Raw genomic sequence first — 19,883 nt, 5'->3', positions numbered from 1 at the left:
TCCAAAATTAAAAAGTTAGGAACCACTTTCAAATCGCGCTTTTGCCCAAGAATTTATTATAGATTTTTCCTTAAATTTAATTTCAAATTTTTTCATGAAAAAGGAAAAAAATTAAATCTGCCCAGTTAAAAATAAAATAAAAATACATGCCCTCTAAAATCTAGACGTATATATTCTATAAACCAAGTTTTGGTAGGTCAAACTGTACTCCTTTTTAATATATATATATATATATATATATATATATATATATATATATATATATATATATATATATATATATATATATATATATATATATATATATATATATATATATATACAAACTGTACTCCTTTTAGTCTCCAGAGACCAGAGTCAAAAGATCGCCCACATTTGATCGTCCAAAAAGAAACCCTAAATAATAATAAACCATTAAAGTGAAAAACAGAACACAAAAAGAGGAAAACATTCAAAACCAATTACCTCCAAAGACCAAAGTCCCTAAAGAAGCCAAAAAAAGAAGAAAAAAAAGCAACTCTCTCTAATGTCCCAAAAATCCTCCTCTCGCTCTCAGGCACGTCAATTCTCAACAAAACTTTGTGTCTTGTTTGCTTCCTCTCTTCTAATATGTTCATGGACATTCATATCGTATAAGAAAGTTGCATATGCATATTCTGTCTCTGAAATCCCATAAAGAAAGAATATTGTAATATTTTTGTTAACACAAGTAGAAAAAAAAATGGCATTTGAATCGCAGTCGCTAAAGAAGAAGAGCTCCGCTGGGGTTTTCGGGGACGTGCTGTACGGCGCGTTGATGCTTCCCAAAGAGCTTGAGATCGAGAAGGGGAGCAATTTCGAACTGGGATTTCAAGTTCCTGACGTCGGGCGTGTCATCAATGTGAGTGTCAGATCTTTGTTTTCTTTTATTTTCTTATATATGACTTTTGCTTGGTTGCCAGGAAAATTATGGGAAAATAAAAAAGAAAAGAAAAGAAAATCAAGAGAGGGATCTGGGTCATTTTAAATGGTCAAAAAAGGAAAGCCCATCTTCAAAAGAAGGAACGGAAAGGAACGCCAGCGTTGTTCTTTTTATCATGAATAATTAAATAGTAGTTACAGGCTCATTTGAATCTTTGCAGTGCAGAGATGTCTTCTTTTGTAATACGACTCATTCACTCATATGGGATTGAACCCTTTACTTGGGGATGCCATGTGTAACCCCAGCCCGTTAAGGCTTACAGGCTTTGGTTGTTAATTCTAAAGTCTTAGAACACTAGCAGCAGCTTCCTTAAATTTTTCTTAAATTTAAAGAATTAAGCTACTTTTTGTTTCCCTATTCAAAGAAACTCTATAATAGCTTCTCTTATTCTTTTCCTATACCATTTAAATATTCTTTCAAATCAATGCCAAGAGAAAGTGAGAAAGGAAAGGGAAAGCTTTTTTTTTATTTTTTTATTTTTTTTTTCAAAAAAAATTAATTTAATTTAATTTTTAAAATAAATAAAATAAGGGAGCTAAACTGCTACCCAAGATCTTGGGTAGAACTCTAGCTTGCCTTGGTTTAGGGAACACCAAGGGAGTCTGTTGCAGGTAGTTTTTTAGGTATTTTTCTTACATTAAGGAAAAAGAATGAAATTTAGGGAGTTTGCTGCTAGTCTTTTAGAGGCGCTAAGTTTATATAATAGGATACACAAAGCACATTAAACCACTAGGATGCATGCCATGAAAGAAATGTTTTACAAAAGCATAAGGTCAATCATTTAATTGTCTTAACAAAAACTTAAATAAATAAAGTAGTTTTTTTCCATTCGTGTCCCAATGCACTTATTTCAAAAATCACATAAATAGATAATCATGTAAATGCAATCTCCCCGGTAGCCTAAACATCTCATACTCCTATGACGTTCATCTCACCTTCTGAAAAAGAAAACAAAAGGGTGAGCGGGAATGCTCAGCAAGTAGTAATCCCAACTAGTTTTAAAACAACGTAATTAGAATATGTTAAACTTGAAATTCTTGCTTAGAAATTAGCTTAGCTTTTCTTATAAAATTCTCCAAATTGTTCTTATGGGGAGTTAGGTAAGAAATAGTCCATTTGGACCTCCTCCTAGTCCTAGCTAGGTTTACTATCTAAGGCCCATGAATTTCTAAATAGGCCTAAACTAGCCAAGTATTTTTTTGAAAGTTTACTAAAACAACTTAGACTATTGCTTTAGGACATACTTAGAATCTGTTACTTAGTATAATATTGATCAATTTAGGTTCTCTTTATGTTCGGGATAGAAAGTTCCAGGACATGAATGAATGCTTATGATGAAATCATATATTTTAACATGTTTTTATCAATGTTATGCAAAACATAATATAAAAACTAATTTTTTCAAGACAATTTACTTAGCCATACTACCATGAATCGGCTAGGGTTATACTCATCCTTGGCCGGTTCTTGTGTTCTTCTTTTATAAGTTTTGTAAACTTTTGTGTTTAGATCAGAACATAAAATTAATGGTTTTCATAAAATTCTTTTGACATTGTAAGCAATATATGGTATCATTTGATGTCTTTAAGATGCTGCCCTATTAGATTTTCAAATATGAGTTCATATTATGCAAGCTAATGTGCCCTCACTATCTAGGCTATATGATTCGGCTATGATGCCTATGAAAATTAAAATGAATTGAGCATATAGATGAGCATAAAATCATGTGATCAAGGGAGAGAATCTATCTAACCTACATGCATTCGGCTACCCTAGAAATTTTCATGTCATTGACCAGATTATGACTTCTATGTATAAATGGAGATATATAAAAGTTATTTATGCCATGAAATCAGTGACTGATCATGTGAACATGCATGAGAATTACAACTACACAAAATCAGCTAACTATGTGACAGCATGTTATTATCTTGAAGAACCTGATATATAATGGTCAAGAACCTCACCAATCATGCTCTAAATGCATTCTTTTATGATATGTAATAAACTGGTCTTATTAAAAGCGTAAGGCTCCCTTAAGTACACCGGAAGTATACAAGAGAAAGCACCTAACAAGAAAGTAAAAAATGAAACAGCCCACAAAAAGAAAGAAACCCAAGAAACCCTCAAAAACCAAAAGCCCTCAAACCCAAAGCCCTCAAGGAATACTCAATGCTCTAGCACCTGAGCCTTTCCTTTCCTTCGCCTAGAGGGCACGCTTGCATCGCCGTGGTCAATGGAGCTTTTTAGATTCAACACATCTCTCCTCCCTTTGATCTTAAGATGCGCACCCTTTTTAACCCGATGGAAATCCTCTTCAATGGCATCCATGAAGGAAATAAGATTACTCACGTTGTATTTCTGATGTGGTGAAAGAAATCTGCTGGAATTTCAGCTTTGGTGCAGGAAATAGGAGTGGCCGATTGGGTGATTCTATTGCTAGGTAATTTCGGTTTTTGAGAGAGGATTGTGAGAGGACTGAAGTGTTGAAGTGTGTGCTGGAAAAATGAAAGATGAGCAAATGAGTTGGATGAGAGAATACTAAGTGGTCGAGTGGTTTGAGAGGCTCCAAATTTGACTAGTTCAATTAGCTAGTTTTTAGCATTGGAATTTGAAATTTCAAAAGGGCTGTTGTAGCTGATTCTTTGGCATTGGAAACTTGAATTATGGGAGTTTAAATGTTGGTTTAACAACCCAAAAATCGCAGGTCTGGAGGCATGGTAGCTGGTCATTGAAGTTTAAACTCAAACTAGCTAGATTGTAGGTATTTTTGCTTGAAATTCGAATGACAACTAATGGCAGATTTCTAGGTCTTTTATTTGAATTTTCGAACTGAAATGCTGACAGTTTGAACCAAGAATTCGCATGGAATGAGGGCTGGCCGTTCCTCCCTCATAAAATTCGAATTTCAGCCTACCTTTCATGCAAATTTTAACTTTTAAAAACCTAGGTTTGAACTTTAAATTCTTTCCTACATAAACTTTTTTTTTTTGTTCAGTGAAAAATCAATCTCATTGAAAGCGTAAGGCGCTCCTAAGTACATAAGAAGTATAATACAAAATGAACCACCTAACTAGAAGAGCAAAATTGAAACGAACAAGAAAGTCACTAAAACTAATCGACAGAGGAGACACATATGCCGCTGTCCAAAGATACAAAGTATCAAAGAACAAAGAAATATTTCCCCCATAGCCCTCTCTTTGTCCTCAAAGTTTCTATTATTCATCTCCCCTCCATAAACACCAAAAAAGGCACGTAGACACCATTTTCTACACTGCAACACTCCTTGGCTTGCCAGAGGAACACCAGCAGTCATACAGATCAACAACACGTCTAGGCATAACCCAGGACAACCCAAAACGATTGAAAAAAAACACTCTAAATAGCGGAAGCCACATTGCAATGAAAAAGAGGTGGTCCATAGACTCCTCATTCCTCTTGCACATGCAACATTTGTCCATCACAATGACGTGCCGCCTCTTAAGATTATCCAAGATAAGGATCTTGTCTAGAGCTGCCAATCACACAAAAAAAGTTGCCCTCGAAAGAGCCTGAGTCCGCCAAACACTCTTCTAAGGGAAGCAACTACATTCAAAAGAAGCTAGAGAGCAATAAAAGGATTTGACCTTGAGCAAACCTCTTTTGGAAGGATCCCACCTCAACTAATCTACACATCCTCTTCTCACTCTAATTGAATGTAACACCTCGAAAAAATAGGCAAAGACATCTACCTCCCAATCATGTGCCGCTCTAGTGAAGATCACGTTAATCTGGTTGGAGCCGCCCAAAAACTCCAAATCTAGGCATCTTTTCCCACCCTTTCCTAATATTCTTCCACAACTTGATGCAGGAGAAAATTGGCATTAGTGTTATTTTATTTATGCATGTGTGTTTTAGTTTTCCTTTTTCTTTAGGATTAGGTTTTCCTTTTCTAATTATGCATGTGTGTTTTAGTTTTCCCTTTTCAATAAGGATTGGGGTTTCATTTTCTATTAAAGATTAGGTTTTTTCTTTTCCAATTAGGATTTGTTTAGTTTTTTTCCTATATAGGGGATACACACTCAATGGTAGAATAAAGTTTTGAAATATCAATTAAATATCATTCTTTCAGAGTTATTTCTCTATTTGCTTATTTGGGGCAACTGAGATCTTTCTCTTCCCTATTTGTTATTTTCTCTTTTCTTGAATTTCTTTTTCAATCTTTAATTCTTAGTTTCTACTGCTATCATACATTGTTAGAACAATATTAGTTCTGCCTGGCGTCACAACCCCACCCCAAAAGGCTCATGCAAGCTCAGGAGAGTACCACCCTCCCTGTAAATTGCCATATTTAGAGTCCACGCTACTCTCTACCGAGCCTCTCTCTCAAGCCCACAATGCTACAACCATTTACCTAAGAGAGTACGATTAAACACCATCAAACCCAACTCCTGTGTACTTGATTGCGCTTTGCGCTTTTTAATGATATCTCTCTTACTTATCAAAAAAAAAAAATTCTTGATACCCAACCCTCCTTCAGTAATTGGTGAACAAAGTTTAGACCAACTCACAAAGTGATATTTGAATTCTTCACCTAACCCACCCCACAAGAAATCCCATTGGATCTTCTCAATATGGTTAGCAATACTCGCCGGAAGAGGGAAGAGAGACATGTAATATGTAGGTAAATTAGCAAGAGTACTCTTAATGAGAGTAATCCTACCATCCTTGGACAAATATGTCATTTTCCACTTGGCCAACTGATATTCCACCTTCTCAATAACGCTGTCCCATATATGCTTAGTCTTATAGGAGGCCCCCAATGGTAAACATAGATACTTGACCGGCAGAGTGGAAACCCCACACCTTAGAATACGGGCCGACCTTCCCACCTGAGTAACATTCCCCACATGAACCAATTATGTCTTGGCCAAATTCACCTTTAAACTTGACGCAGCTTCAGAGCACAGGAATGAGCTCTGCATATGGCCCAAATGAGCAGGAAGAGCATTACAAAAGATCAGAGTATCATCTGCAAACAAAAGATGAGAAAATGTAGTGTTGCCCACTGAGAAACCCTCCATCAACCCCCCCCCCCCCCCCAACTAACCGCAGCAGATATCATTCTACCCAGAGCCTCTATCACAAAAACAACCAACAGGGGGGGATAAGGGATTCCCTTGCCTCAACCCACGGGATCTACTAAAGAAGCTTGTAAGAGTGCCGTTTACCAAGACCGAAAAGTGCACTGAGGAAATACAATGGGCTATCCCTGAGCACCATTTTTATCCAAAACCACACCGCCTCAACATATACAATGGAAAATCCCAACTCGCATAATCATTCGCTTTCTCCAAATCCATTTTACAAATGACACTCGGCTTGCCAGATCTGAGCCTACTATCAAGGAATTCATTGGCAATGAGAACCAGATCAAGAATCGGCCTGCCTCTATTGAAGGCACTCTGGGACTTAGAGATGATCTTCTCCATTAGCATCCTAAGCCTATTAGCTAAGATCTTAGTAATAATTTTGTAGGTTCCCCCCACAAGACTAATTGGGCGGAAGTCTTTGAGGTCGATAACACATGGAATCTTCGAAATAAGCGAAATAAACGAAGCATTGAGACTCTTCTCAAACTTACCTCTAACATGGAAATCACTAAAAACCTTCATAATATCCACTCTTAGCACATCCCAGAAAGTTTGGAAGAATGCCATAGAGAAACCGTTAGGGCCTGATGCCTTCTCACCAACAATTGCTGTCACAACATTCCTCACCTCCTCCTCTCCAAAATCTCTCTCCAACCAACAAGCCTCAAACTCCAAAATGGAGTCAAAGGAAAGACCATCCACCAACGGCCTCCAACTAGACTGCTCGATAAATAACTTTTGATAGAATTGGCCAATGTGCTCGCTGATTCTTCCTGATTGAACTTGAACTTTTTTTTTTGATTAAATGCATGGAATGTATCTTCTAATTCATGCTAGCAATCTTCTTTAAAACTTGTATAAAACGTTTATACAATTTAAAGCACTAAATGCATGCATTCAGCGAGCTGAGGTTTAGTTATAAAAATTTAGAAAATGAACTTAGCTATATATTATCAGATGCAAGGGAATCTACATAGAGCACCCTTCAATAGTCATTGAGGACCTAATGCAATCAGCAAATCACATTAGAATAACACGAATTAGATAACGTGCCAAAGAATCATCTTGCAAGTGAGCAGCTTGCATCTGCAAGAGTCTCCTATCAAGTGAGTATAGACATGGACTTCTCTGCCTCTCTTCAATGTGATTTTCCTAATAACATTCTGTGTGTGTCCACTGGTTCTTGCCCTTTCCATGTGTATGTGTATTTTCCCATGAATGCTTTGTATAACAGTAATGTTTACACCCCTGGGCTTCCCATTGGAGAATTTTATACATGTTATGCCGTGTTATTTTTTTCCCCAATTCAATGACTTTTCTGCACCTACAAAGTGGTTCAGTAAGATGTATTTTCTTCCTGCACCAGAGAATGAATAAGTCTAGGACTTCTTGGATTGGCTTTTGTGGGGTTGCAGTACTTCATGTTCTAGTTTCTTTGTGGAGGACTTTCCTACAGTAAACTTGAGTGAGCTATGTGTTCAAGTAGTCCAAATATCATATTCTTTGGCTCTAATTATCATATCCTTGGATTTGATAGCTGGGTTATTAAATAATATCTGCGTATGTTGTGGTTTGTTGTTCCCATGTATATTAAGGCTCGTGTTACTAGATCGTTTTTTCCAATTGTTACACAGATTTTTTTCTGCTATTGATTTCTCCCTATTCAAGGTTACTTTTGGCACTTCATTTAGGAGCTGAAAGAGACAGTATTTTTTTCTTAATTTTTTTTGTAATAGTTTCTGTCAAATTGACACCCTTTGATGTATTTCAGGATTTCTTGAGGACTAGAGAAGTTGGTGAGTTTCTTAGTGGGGCTTTAGCAGGGGCTATGACCAAAGCTATACTTGCTCCTCTTGAGACCATCAGGTTGGCTTTGGTTATTTCTTATTTCATGAACTAAATGCATATTCCATCACATTTTAAATATGATGTTTATAAACTCAGATATCTACAAGTGTAATATTTTACCCATCAGTTCAAATCAGTAATAGAAAATTTGCATAGTTGGAAAAAGCAAAGGAGCGTGCAGCTTCCCAGGCTTCTTACTCAACCATCAAAGGCTTAGAACCTAGAATATTGGCTTTACATATTTCTGATTAATCATTGTGGAAACTGGTTCTTTATGTTGCATAATCTCCCTTTTGTTCCTTTAAAGTTCATTTTGTTGGGATTGGGGGTGGTCACTAGACATTGAAGGTGACTTTCGCTTATAGGATAAACAATTGGAGGTAGCCTTTCCCAATGCTCCATCCTATACAAAGCTGATCTCAGGCAGAGGCCAAAAGTCTTACTGGCTAAGCTAGTTGGAATCTTAACATGACAATTTGGTGTGTTTGTCAAGTGGGTATTAGGAATTGGTTTCTGTGAAATGCTCTTTATGTCAAATTGAACTGAATAATAACTGAAATAATAACGGAAGCAAGCGAGAAAAGAGACAAAAAATTTACGTGGTTCGGTCCATAACCTACGTCCAGAGGGTAAAGCCCAAAGGGCTACATTGTGCTCTTATTAACTTGCCTTGTCTACAATACAAAGGTCCCTATTTATAGGGTTTAGAGTAAATACTAATATGGTAACCAAATCCCCATGATTTGATTACAATTCAACGTAAATAGAAAATATTACAATATCAACCAAATAAAGAATATATGGAAAATATAATATATTTTCCATATATTCTAACATCCCCCCTCAAACTCAAGATGGAAGATTCTGAAATCTTGAGTTTGATTATTCTTCTTTCTCTGAAAACCTTGAACGGGAACTACTCCCCCTGAAAACCTTGAACGGGAAATACTTCCCCTGAAAACCTTGAACGGGAACAACTCCCCTGAAACCTTGAACGGGAATTACTCCCCCTGAAAACTTGGAATGAGAATTAATCTCCCTGAAAACTTGGAATCACCGATTAGAACCGGATCATACCCAGAACCTGAAAACCTAGAATCACCGATCAGAATCGGATCATACCCAGAACCTAAAAACCTGGAATCACCGATCAGAATCGGATCATACCCAGAATCAGCCGCTCACATAGAATAGGCCGCACTAAAAAGGGGACTTCCTCATTCGGAACCTGTCCACGCCAACGGATTCCACAATCGTGGAATGACACCACACCAAGGGACCGCATCAAAAACGGCCAACCACACAGAAGAGAGGAGCACCCTCCGGAAACCCACTCTCTGATTCACTCGAAATACTATTTCAAAACTTTTTTTTTTTTTTTTTTTTAAACTCCCGAAAAAAAAACACCACACCACACGTCGCAGAAAACACACTGCACCACACACTGCCCGAATAACACCAACACGCTGAACCGCAAATAAGACTGCACCGAACTGCACCAGTCTACCACTCCAGAACTGAGATCAGAACCGAGAGAGAAGACCCTCCAGAAATTCACGAGAGATCCACGTGACCAGAAATTTACACCAGAAATCCACACCCATGACACCGACACTCACCAAGGAATGAATAACACACTGATTTCATCCTTCCTCGTTCACCAGAAACTCATAGTAGGCCACGGGAGGCCACTCCAGAAATTCACGACACCCACGAGAATAACACGCTAAACAGAAATTCTCACAGGAGTTCACGACAAACTCCTTCAAAGAAACACAGAACCTGCCTTTTTTTTTTTCGCCCACAGAACGCACTCCACGAGTCCACAGGATCGCACCCTGTTTCACCGCACCAACACCTAACAGCACCAAACCCTCCAGGTTCCACGACCCACACAGATTCGCACAGCACAGAACACCAAACTTCACCGCACAGCAACCGAAAACTAAAACACAGGAACCAACCCCTCCACAGAAGAACAGTAAGACAGCAACCGAACTGTAGAACCCTCCAGAATTATCGCACCTAGAATCAACACAGATCAACACCGATAGCTAAGGCGCTGCCTAAGGACATGCTTCTTTCTCTGGATGCAAACAACTTTTGGCCACTTCATAATAGCCCACCACACGTTGAACTGGTTCTGAAACAGCCCACCAAAGGACACGTACGCTCTCCTAAGGAATGGAGAACACGCCCAGAAAACGCATCAAATCAACGCCGACAGTAAGAACACGCACGCTGCACCTGTAGCCAAACCGCAATTGTCTTCTCCAAAAGCTGCCGGAAAGACACCAAGACTGCACAGAAACGCCGGAAACGCTTCTGTCCACCATAGATTGCATGAGACAACCTCAACAGAGATTGCCGGCAGTCATCCAGAAATCGTTGGACCACCAGAAATCTCCAGACCGGAAATCGCACAAATACACCACCAATTGGACGGAATCACCCAGAAACAGAATTTCCGAGAAACACCCAAAGGGACTGCCAAGAAACCAAAAAGAGGCGGCGGTCGAGAACTTCACAGATACAGTCGACTTGCTGCTACCCAGGAACGGCCTACTAAACACCAGGGACCGAACCGCCAAAAAAAAAATACACCGAACCACTAGGGACGTAATCAAACAGAACACCAAAGGAACACTTTGATACCCACTAACCCAGGAAATTGAAAGACTACGAAAACCTAATTTAGATGATTTGTGGCTCTGATACCATGTCAAATTAAACTGAATAATAAGTGAAATAATAACGGAAGCAAGCGAGAAAAGAGACAGAGAATTTACGTGGTTCGGTCTATGACCTACGTCCACAGGGTAAAGCCCAAAGGGCTACATTGTGCTCTTATTAACTTGCCTTGTCTACAATACAAAGGTCCCTATTTATAGGGTTTAGAGTAAATACTAATATGGTAATCAAATTCCCATGATTTAATTACAATTCAACGTAAATAGAAAATATTACAATATTAACCAAATAAAGAATATATGGAAAATATAATATATTTTCCATATATTCTAACACTTTAGACCATTGCAGTTGTTAAGCTGGTTTATTTTGATACATAAATGTCGTTGATTGCAGAACTCTTGTTCTATCAGAACCACAAGAGCTTGAGATAGTAATTGATTTTCTTGAGGTTTGTTAAGTAATTAAGTAATTTTTTAATACCATGTAGTTAAGGTTATATGATGTTCGTAGGCAGTATATGATTATATGCCATATCATTATTCTAGAATATATCCAGGTAAACCTTCCACATGATGAAAGAAGTAGTTGTTTTTAAACTGGTTTTATTTTAAGCCAATGGCCTTTGGGTCAAATGGCACTGCCACCCTCAATAAGTATGGTGAGGAGTGTGGTAACGACCAATGGAGGGGAAAAAGAAGAAGATAAGAATGGTTTTGTTTTCAAGGGTTTATTCCCTTTTTAAAGCACATAAAATTATACCGCCCCCCTTTCTCTTGTAAGTAGATTATTTTGAAATATTAGAAGTATTTCCTTCTTTTTCTTTATATTCTTCCATTTTGGTATATGTTCCTCATTTTTTAATAAAGTAATGCCGAACGTTGAGTGACAACTAATTCTACCTATTTTGTTTCTTATAGTTGTGTAAATCACATGTTCAATCGAAGATCATACCTTGTGGGACCAAAAGATAGTGACCTCTTTAATGATTGTAGCTGACAACTATAAAGTAAGAGAGTGTAAATAGTAAAGTATTTTGAGTTTTTCACCTGTATATGATAATCAATTGTGGGTATCAGCTGCCTGTTATAGTTCTACTTGGGAATACTAGTGACTAACTCTCATTTAAAAAATTTAACTTCTTTCAAATGTAAATATCACTAGTCATTCATCTTTGAAGAATTCATGAACCCTTTTAACTTTATCTGAAGTTCTATACGTCTCTCCTGCTGATGTCAATAGAATGCCCTAATTGTGGCTCAAGTATCATATCATCTGGGCCATCGATTTGGGCCACTTTTCTTTTCAATTCAATTATGTTCCTTCTTCTTCTTCTTCTTCTTTTTTTTTTTTTAAAATTTTTTTTTTATTATTATAAGTAAATCAAGTCTTATTGATAGCGTAAGGCGCTCCTAAGTACACCGGAAGTATACAAAAGGAATTACCTAACTAGAAAGAGAAAAATGAACAAGGAAATCGACATAACTATGCGACAGTGGGGACAAAAAAACTACTGTCCAAAAATATAAAGTATAAAAAAAAGGAAGCTAAAATATCCTTCATGGAACTCTCCAAGTCCTCAAAATACCAATTATTTATTTCCTTTCAAACACCAAAAAATGCCGATCGGCACCATCTTCCAAATCGCAGTACTTCTCAGCCTACCAGATTTCCACTAACAAGCAAATAGATTGATAACTCTTCTAGGCATAATTCAAGACAAGTCAAATCAAGTAAAGAGAGCATTTCATAGAGCGGAAGCCACATCATAGTGAGACAGAATGTGGTCCACTAATTCCCCATTTCTCTTGCACAAGCAGCATCTATCCACTATAATGACCCTATTTGATTATCCTTTTGGAGAGATTTTTTTTTTTTGAATAGGAATAAAATGTGATTCATGTGATATAAAGTAAAAAGAAGTTTGATTATTTTTTTTATTTGAATAGTAATAAAAAATAATTGATGTGATATAAAAAGTAAAAAAAGTTAGAATGTTTTGATGTTGACTTTTTTTGGGAGAAGTGAAAAAAAAAAGAAGGCAGAGGGGAGGGGGTTTATCAAACAAGGCCAATAACACGTCTCCTTGAGATTATCCACTGAAGGGATCCAGTCTAGGGTCGCCGTCCACGCAAAAAAAAAAGGGCTCTCGAAGGAGCCTGAGTTTGCTACATACACTTATAAGGGAGCGACTACCTTCAGAACAAGCCAATGAGCTAAAGAAGGACTTGACGTTGAACATGCCTCTTTTGGAAGAGACCCACCAAAGCCTATCTTCACGACCTCTACTCACAATGACTGAGTGCGACACCTGGAAGAAGCAAAGATTTCCACTTCCCAATCATGCGCCTCTCTAACAAAGTTTACGTTCCATTGAGTGGAATCGCTGAAAAGCTCCATATTATCTGCAATAGAGGTATCCTTCGCACGAGCAATACCAAATAGAAAAAAAAGAAAAAAAGAAAAGGAAAAGCTTCCTTTAGGACCGTATCCCCACACTACAGATCATGCCAAAATTTTGTCCTAGCCCTATCCCTCACCTCAAATTTAGCAAAACCAGAGAATGTCTCCTACCCTTTCCTGATATTCTTCCACTACCCCACGCCAAAGACACCTATAGGCTCTAGGGAACACCACCCACCCTACAAATTACCATACTTAGAGTCCATAGCAATTCTCCACCAAGCATCTCTCTCAATCTTATACCGCCACAACCATTTACCTAACAGAGTGCGATTGAACATCACCAAATTCCGGATACCCAACCCTCCCTTTGAAATTGTGGTACAAACCCTAGGCTAGTTCAGCAAGTGATATTTGAACTCTTAATCAATCCCACCCTATAGGAAATCCCGTTGTAACTTCTCAATATGCACCGCAACAATCCCCGGTAGAGGGAATAAGGACAAAAAGTACGTGGGTAAATTGGCGAGGGTACTCTTGATAAGGTTGACTCTACCACCCTTGGAAAGGTACACCTTTCCTTATATTTCACTGGATCCATTGGATCCTCAGGTGGAAAATTTGTTTTGAAAAACACAGCTTTGTACACTTAGTGGTGTGGGGTTATTTTGTAGAGAATGCTGCCCCACTTTGCTGAAATCAGTGTTTTGAAAAACACAACTTTTCTTGTTTGGAATGCTGCCCCTTGTAGATTTTGCTGATTCCCTTTCTTTTTTATTGGAGTTCTTTAGGATGGCTTGGTATGCACGTCAGGTGTACATGAGGTCTCCCCTTCATTGTAATAAGATTTTTATTACTTAAACAAAAATAAATAAATAAAAGTCTGCCACAAGTTAGTGAGGGTGGCATAATGTTAGGACTAATTGCGTTCCCAATCATAATCTTGCTTTCTGTTGATGGACTGTTTTTGAAGCTAGTTTTTGTTGAGTCTTTAGGATTTGGCTCATGGAGTTATCTACTTGTTTGAACTATGTTAGTGGTATTCATTTTTTTCAATGAATAATTATGACTTTCTGGTGTTTTCATCGAAGTAAATTACATTTCTGGAATTTATACCTTCTTTCTTCTATATGGTATTTTAAATCCTTGTCTTGTCAATTCAGTTCTTTATTTGCTACTTCAGACAAGGTCCCTTTTTGCCTTACCATTTACAACAGCTTAATTTTACTCTACTTTTGACACCATCTCCATTTTTAATCACTAATTTGCTATGCACTCAATCTATGATTCTTCTATTTTAAAGGCCACTTTGGACAGTCATTTGGGTTCAGTAACCATATAATCTATTTCAGCAGCTTATGCAAATGAAGTAATGAGCTAAATACTTACCTATAATTGCTCAAATGCTTTCAGGCTATTCAGTATGCTTTGAACTCTGAAATAGTAATTGTCAACCACTTCCACTTGGAAGTCTCACTCTGATAGTTTTTTTGACAAGTAGCTTTTATGGAGGTTCACTTTAAAATTCTATGACCAAATCTGAATTATTTCTTTGACTGTTTTATTTCTTGATGAGCTTTGTCGTATATATCACGCACGCACAAACAAACTCGGACATTTATGTTGTAAATTTTGGATGAGTATGGTGTATACAATACTAACCAGTTATTTAAAGATGGGTATTCAAGGTTTACTTAAAGTTTGGGTTGGGTTGCTTTAGAATGGGGTTAAGATGCCCTTTTGTACGCAAAATTCAAAAGAATGATTTAACTTGGCTGAAGAGCAAAGTTGACAGCATTTTGGCCAGGTTTCAGACTTCTTCTGGAGTTCCATTTTACAAAAAAATCTTGAATGACCAACTTACGGTTCTCACATACATCATTGACTATCTCAACCCATCCAAGTCAATCTAGAAGTTAAATGATCAAAAGGTTTCTTTATCCACACTGACGTCCTGAAGATTTGGACCTTAATTAAATTGGCCATTTTGAGGTGTTTCTTATTTTTATCAAATTTAGGATAACTAAATATGAGAAGTGTTAAAATATTTAGTCTGACTTATTATTATCACATGTGAAATATTCAGGACAAGAATGGTGGTTGGCGTTGGATCCAAGCACATTGTTGGTAGTTTCGTTGAGGTGATTGACCAGCATGGTTGGCAAGGATTATGGGCTGGCAATGCAATCAATATGCTCCGCATAATCCCAACTCAGGCAATTGAGCTTGGCACATTTGAGTGTGTGAAACGAACAATGACATCAGCACAAGAGACATGGAGTCATACTGAATGCCCGAGGATGCAAATTGGTCGTGTGAGTTTGAACTTTTCTCTCTCCTGGATTTCTCCAGTTGCTGTGGCTGGTGCAGCTGCTGGAATTGTTAGCACACTTGTGTGCCATCCCCTTGAAGTTTTGAAGGTATTTGCACCATGGGAGATCCTTAGGAATATAAAATTTTGAGAATCTAGTCAGGCACTTCTTTTATGTTGTTCTTGGACATTAAAAATTTCATCTTTTATCTGTTATTACACATAAACGAAAAGCTGGTGGGGACACCATACACAAGCCACCGATCACACGCGTTTATGGACGTCGATGTCAGAGGATGACCCAGCCCATGACCTTGTAGTGGTTGGGTGATTGAGAGCTAGAGATATTATTATGGGCACTTTTGTTGATTTTTATTTGTTTTGTTATTTATTTTTCGGACTGGTAATGTTGTTTTTCTGATTTTGGGTGTCATGTTATTTTAGTGGGCTGTCAGCCCAATTATCTCTAGGGTTAGGGTTAGGGTTTAATCCATAGTCTATTAAAGCATAATATTGTACTTAGATAAGGAGCTTTTGATGAATAAAAAATGATGGATTGTTTCTCTTCTTCCTCCTGAATTTGCTTTCTTCTCCTGTTTCTTCTGCTTATTCTTCTTCTCTTACTCTCTTCTCTGCTGCTTCTCTCTCTTCAATTTTTCTTTTCAAGTTCTTGTTGCCCTGCATCAAAATCTCTGCTGGTCTATTTCTGGATGATTTTATATATCCCTTGCGTTTATATTTGGAAATATGTCTTTATTGGCTGTTGTTTGGCTAACCAAATTCATCAAAAGAATGTTGCTCTGAAACTAATTGTTTTCTTTTTAACTTCTTATTACAGGATCGGTTGACTGTCAGTCGTGAGGCATACCCTTGTTTAAGCATTGCAATTAGCAAAATTTATAGGGATGGTGGGATTGGCGCCTTTTATGCTGGTATCTCACCTACATTGATTGGCATGCTTCCTTACAGTACTTGTTACTATTTCATGTACGAGAAATTGAAGACATCTTACTGCCAAGCAAAAAATAAAAAGTCTTTAAATCGTCCAGAGATGCTCCTGCTTGGAGCTCTTTCAGGTGAGAAACATGGCCTCCATAATGCCTTGTGGTCTTTATGGAAATTCTCTCTTGGTTGATTTCAATATAAGCTTAAAAGACAAGCTCATTCAATTCCTTTTGACAAAGATAATGAGAAATTGTGATCCCCACTTCCCATCCTTTTTTCTCTTCCTGTTGGTACTGTATAGTTTCTTTGAAAACGTTATGGATCCTTTTGTTTGAACTAGAAATTAATCTTTCCCCATGTATGAGCTTCACAGAACATATTTATTGGGATTTGGTTTGTTACTTTCTCATTATTCTTGACAAGTGTAAAGGACTGATGGGGCCGATTGCATCATTCAGGAGCACTTGTAATTTATAACTGTATTAGTCTTATGCAGTGTATTTGAAGCTTTACATTCTTCTAAATATGCAGCTTGCCACAGGAACCTAAATGATATAATGGACTCGTGTTTTGAATGTTGATTATTATAGTAATATCATCACTCTCAACAATTTCTTTTCTGGTAAGTAACTGGAATTTCATATGCTTCATACATTGCCAGGTTTCACGGCTAGCACAATTAGCTTTCCATTGGAGGTTGCAAGGAAAAGGCTGATGGTGGGAGCTCTAGAGGGTAAGTGCCCGCCCCACATGGCGGCAGCACTTTCAGAAGTAATCCGGGAGGGAGGTCTGAGGGGACTCTACAGAGGGTGGGGTGCTAGTTGTTTAAAGGTCATGCCATCCTCTGGCATCACTTGGATGTTTTATGAAGCTTGGAAAGACATATTGGTTGCCGGAAATGGTCATCTATGACAAACGTCCACCATTATTACACATTATTTAAATTACAAGGTGAAGAGTATCATTAGGATGCTCGAGTCTGTAGGTGGTTTTGCCTTCTTAATGCTGGGGAAGTTATGGTTTTGGGCGAGGGCTTCCCCATGTTGTCCACAACATTGTTGACTTCCGACCAAAATTTTGGTCATCTTCAATTTTGGTACATTAAAGGTAAAAAAATTAAATGCGCTAATTTTTTTTTTTAAATGTCAGCATAATAGAATGTTTATCCTAAGTGTTGGATTTTTCTTTTCCTACCTATTTTCTATGTACTTCTGCTTCTTATCAGCCATGTGGCTTAGAGTCCTCAGCAGGCACAAATACTCTCTTTTGAGTTGGTGAAAACTTTGCTTTTAACTTGTGGATTAGTTTTTCTCTAAAAAAGAGGACGGAATACTAAGCAAAAATTTAAAAATGGGAGGTTTTTATTCCTAAGTGAGTAGAAATAAACCAAGCACCAAAAAAAAAAAGAAAAAAAAAGGAGAAATAATCCATATGTTTTTAATGATTACATTGGGCCACGATTTTTGGAAATGTTGCAGCCCAAAGGTAAAAAGGATGAGAGTTTAGCTACAAAACGTATAGATGTTCACAAAGGAAACATGCTAGCTGGAGAGACTAAAGGAGGGACAGCAAAACACCAACTTGAACAGTAGATGGAAGAGTTGAAATGTGCTATGTTAAAGATCCAACTCAACAGTAATGACAAGCATCTTAATGAAAACAATGAAGAGTTATTCATAGTTGAAGATAATAATAACTAGACAGTTAAAGAGTTCTCACAATACATCGAATACAAAAAGTCAGAAGATATATAGTGAGATGGGAGGTTAATAGTTGTAACCATTTATAATTGTAGTAGAATTATATGGTTGTATAGTAGTTATAAATATCGAAGTAATGATCCCATAAGATTCATGGAGGAGAAATATGTAGTTCTCAAATTTTACATGGTATCAAAGCCTTCTAAAGGCACCATTGCTGTTTTTTCTTAGATCCTCTAATTTGTTTTCTTCTCAATGGCTATCCCACCATCTTCTACAATTCTCTCATCTTCGTCAATCATTGATCGTGAAAATATTTATTGACTTCTAATTTAAACTAAGTGTGTGTGTTTGTGTGCAAACAAATATCTTAAATGCGAAATTTAAATAAGACAAGATATTTGTTACGAAGTGGAAACTCTATGAAGAGAAAAAACCACTCCGGGGCAGCCAAACCCAGGAAATCCACTATCCAAAAACAAAGTTAGTTACAAGATACTCGTACTCACATAACCCTATGCAGTAGTCATACATTTAATTCTGACGTGTAATCCAACACGAACGCTTCCCAACCAAATCTTCCACCTGAAAGGGTTTTTGATGGATTCCTTTACCTTATGGCCGACCCCTAAGATAGACTTCACATGAACACTTGAGCACACACTGGCAACGACTTGAGAGCTAGTGGATCTTCGATTCTCCTTAAACACCCTCTCAAAGTACTATGGAATTCACCACCGAATTTTGTACAAAACACTAGCCTAGAGCCCCCTATTTATAGGCTTCAAGAGACCTTAAAAACTGCTGAGATTCGGACTCTGGTTGGTGAGCGTCCGGACGGAAGTTAACCACGTCCGGACGGTTTTCTGCGATATCCTTTCAGAAATAGCGTAATTCTATCTTTATCGGGTTCACGTCCGGACGGCTTGATCGAGCGTCCGTACGGTCTTCACTAAAATTTTTCCGCGTTTGAAATGAACTCCGGAATATTCTGAACTACTAGACATCGTCCGGATGTGTTGCCACGTCGTCCGGACGGCTTGCAGAGACTTCCCAAATAGTGTCGACTTCTGAAATCCAACTCCTTGTTGAATACTGATTGACCTAGCGTCCGGACGGTGTTGCTCTGACGTCCGGACATCTTCATCGTTATCTGCTGGACATTGAGGGGCGTCCGGACTGAAAGTTCTCATCGTCCGGATGGATGTTGCTAATTGATGAGCGTCCGGACGGGAACACCACATCGTCCGGACTGTTGCTTGGGATTCGACTTCTCTGAGTTGGAATATGCACATAATCTTCCTTGAACATTGAAATAGCCTTCATGAAGCTTGTGACACTTGCAACTTGTCATAATACGACTCTTTCCACATCAGAGAATAAACTCTGAATATCTGGAATCTGCAATATACGGCATCCCTATGAAAGCAGCAACATTACATAATAGTGATTTTGTCAATAAAATGCTGCCAATCAAAAACTAACAGGACCGGTCCACATAGTCAAATTCTTCCTCTATTGTTTCTGTTCGTTGATAACCACTTCTTATTTATTATCCCTATCATTAGTAGAATGACACACCAATGATGTGGTGTTCTTCACTATCCTTAATGTCTGTTTTGAATTAATGGTTGTTGATTCCATTTTAGCCATCAAATCATCAATTCCTTTTTGGGCTTCAACAAAGTTCTTCTGTATCAAATCTTTTTCTCACCAAATTTGGCATGCAGCTTTCTATTGCCTTGTTTCTCTTATGGCTACCCTCTTAGGTTCACAAATCAAAGCCCCTTCTAGTTTTCATGTTTACATCAAACATTCACAAACTCCTCACCGCTCTTCACAACGTATGGTACCTAGTCTTTTTCATTGCAAGGTTTGATCCAAATGTTGTC

General features: G+C 37.8%; 1 protein-coding gene across 2 annotated transcripts; it reads left to right on the top strand.

The window, feature by feature from the left end:
* The first annotated feature begins 407 nt into the window (after window positions 1-407).
* Window positions 408-17,484, top strand: LOC133863975 (probable mitochondrial adenine nucleotide transporter BTL1). 2 transcript variants are annotated; one of them, XM_062300151.1, is made up of 6 exons: window positions 408-556; window positions 740-880; window positions 7,865-7,959; window positions 15,122-15,455; window positions 16,185-16,422; window positions 16,953-17,484. In XM_062300151.1, the coding sequence occupies exons 1-6, from the start codon at window positions 527-529 to the stop codon at window positions 17,201-17,203; spliced, it is 1,089 nt and encodes a 362-aa protein (XP_062156135.1). In that variant the 5' UTR covers window positions 408-526; the 3' UTR covers window positions 17,204-17,484. The 2 variants fall into 2 exon arrangements, with proteins under 2 accessions (XP_062156135.1, XP_062156136.1); XM_062300152.1 differs by lacking the exon at window positions 408-556 and having other exon boundaries at window positions 595-880.
* The last annotated feature ends 2,399 nt before the right edge of the window (window positions 17,485-19,883 follow it).

This window comes from Alnus glutinosa, chromosome 3 (genome assembly GCF_958979055.1).
Source record: "Alnus glutinosa chromosome 3, dhAlnGlut1.1, whole genome shotgun sequence".
Taxonomy (NCBI): domain Eukaryota; kingdom Viridiplantae; phylum Streptophyta; class Magnoliopsida; order Fagales; family Betulaceae; genus Alnus; species Alnus glutinosa.
This window is presented reverse-complemented; position numbering and strand designations above follow the sequence as displayed.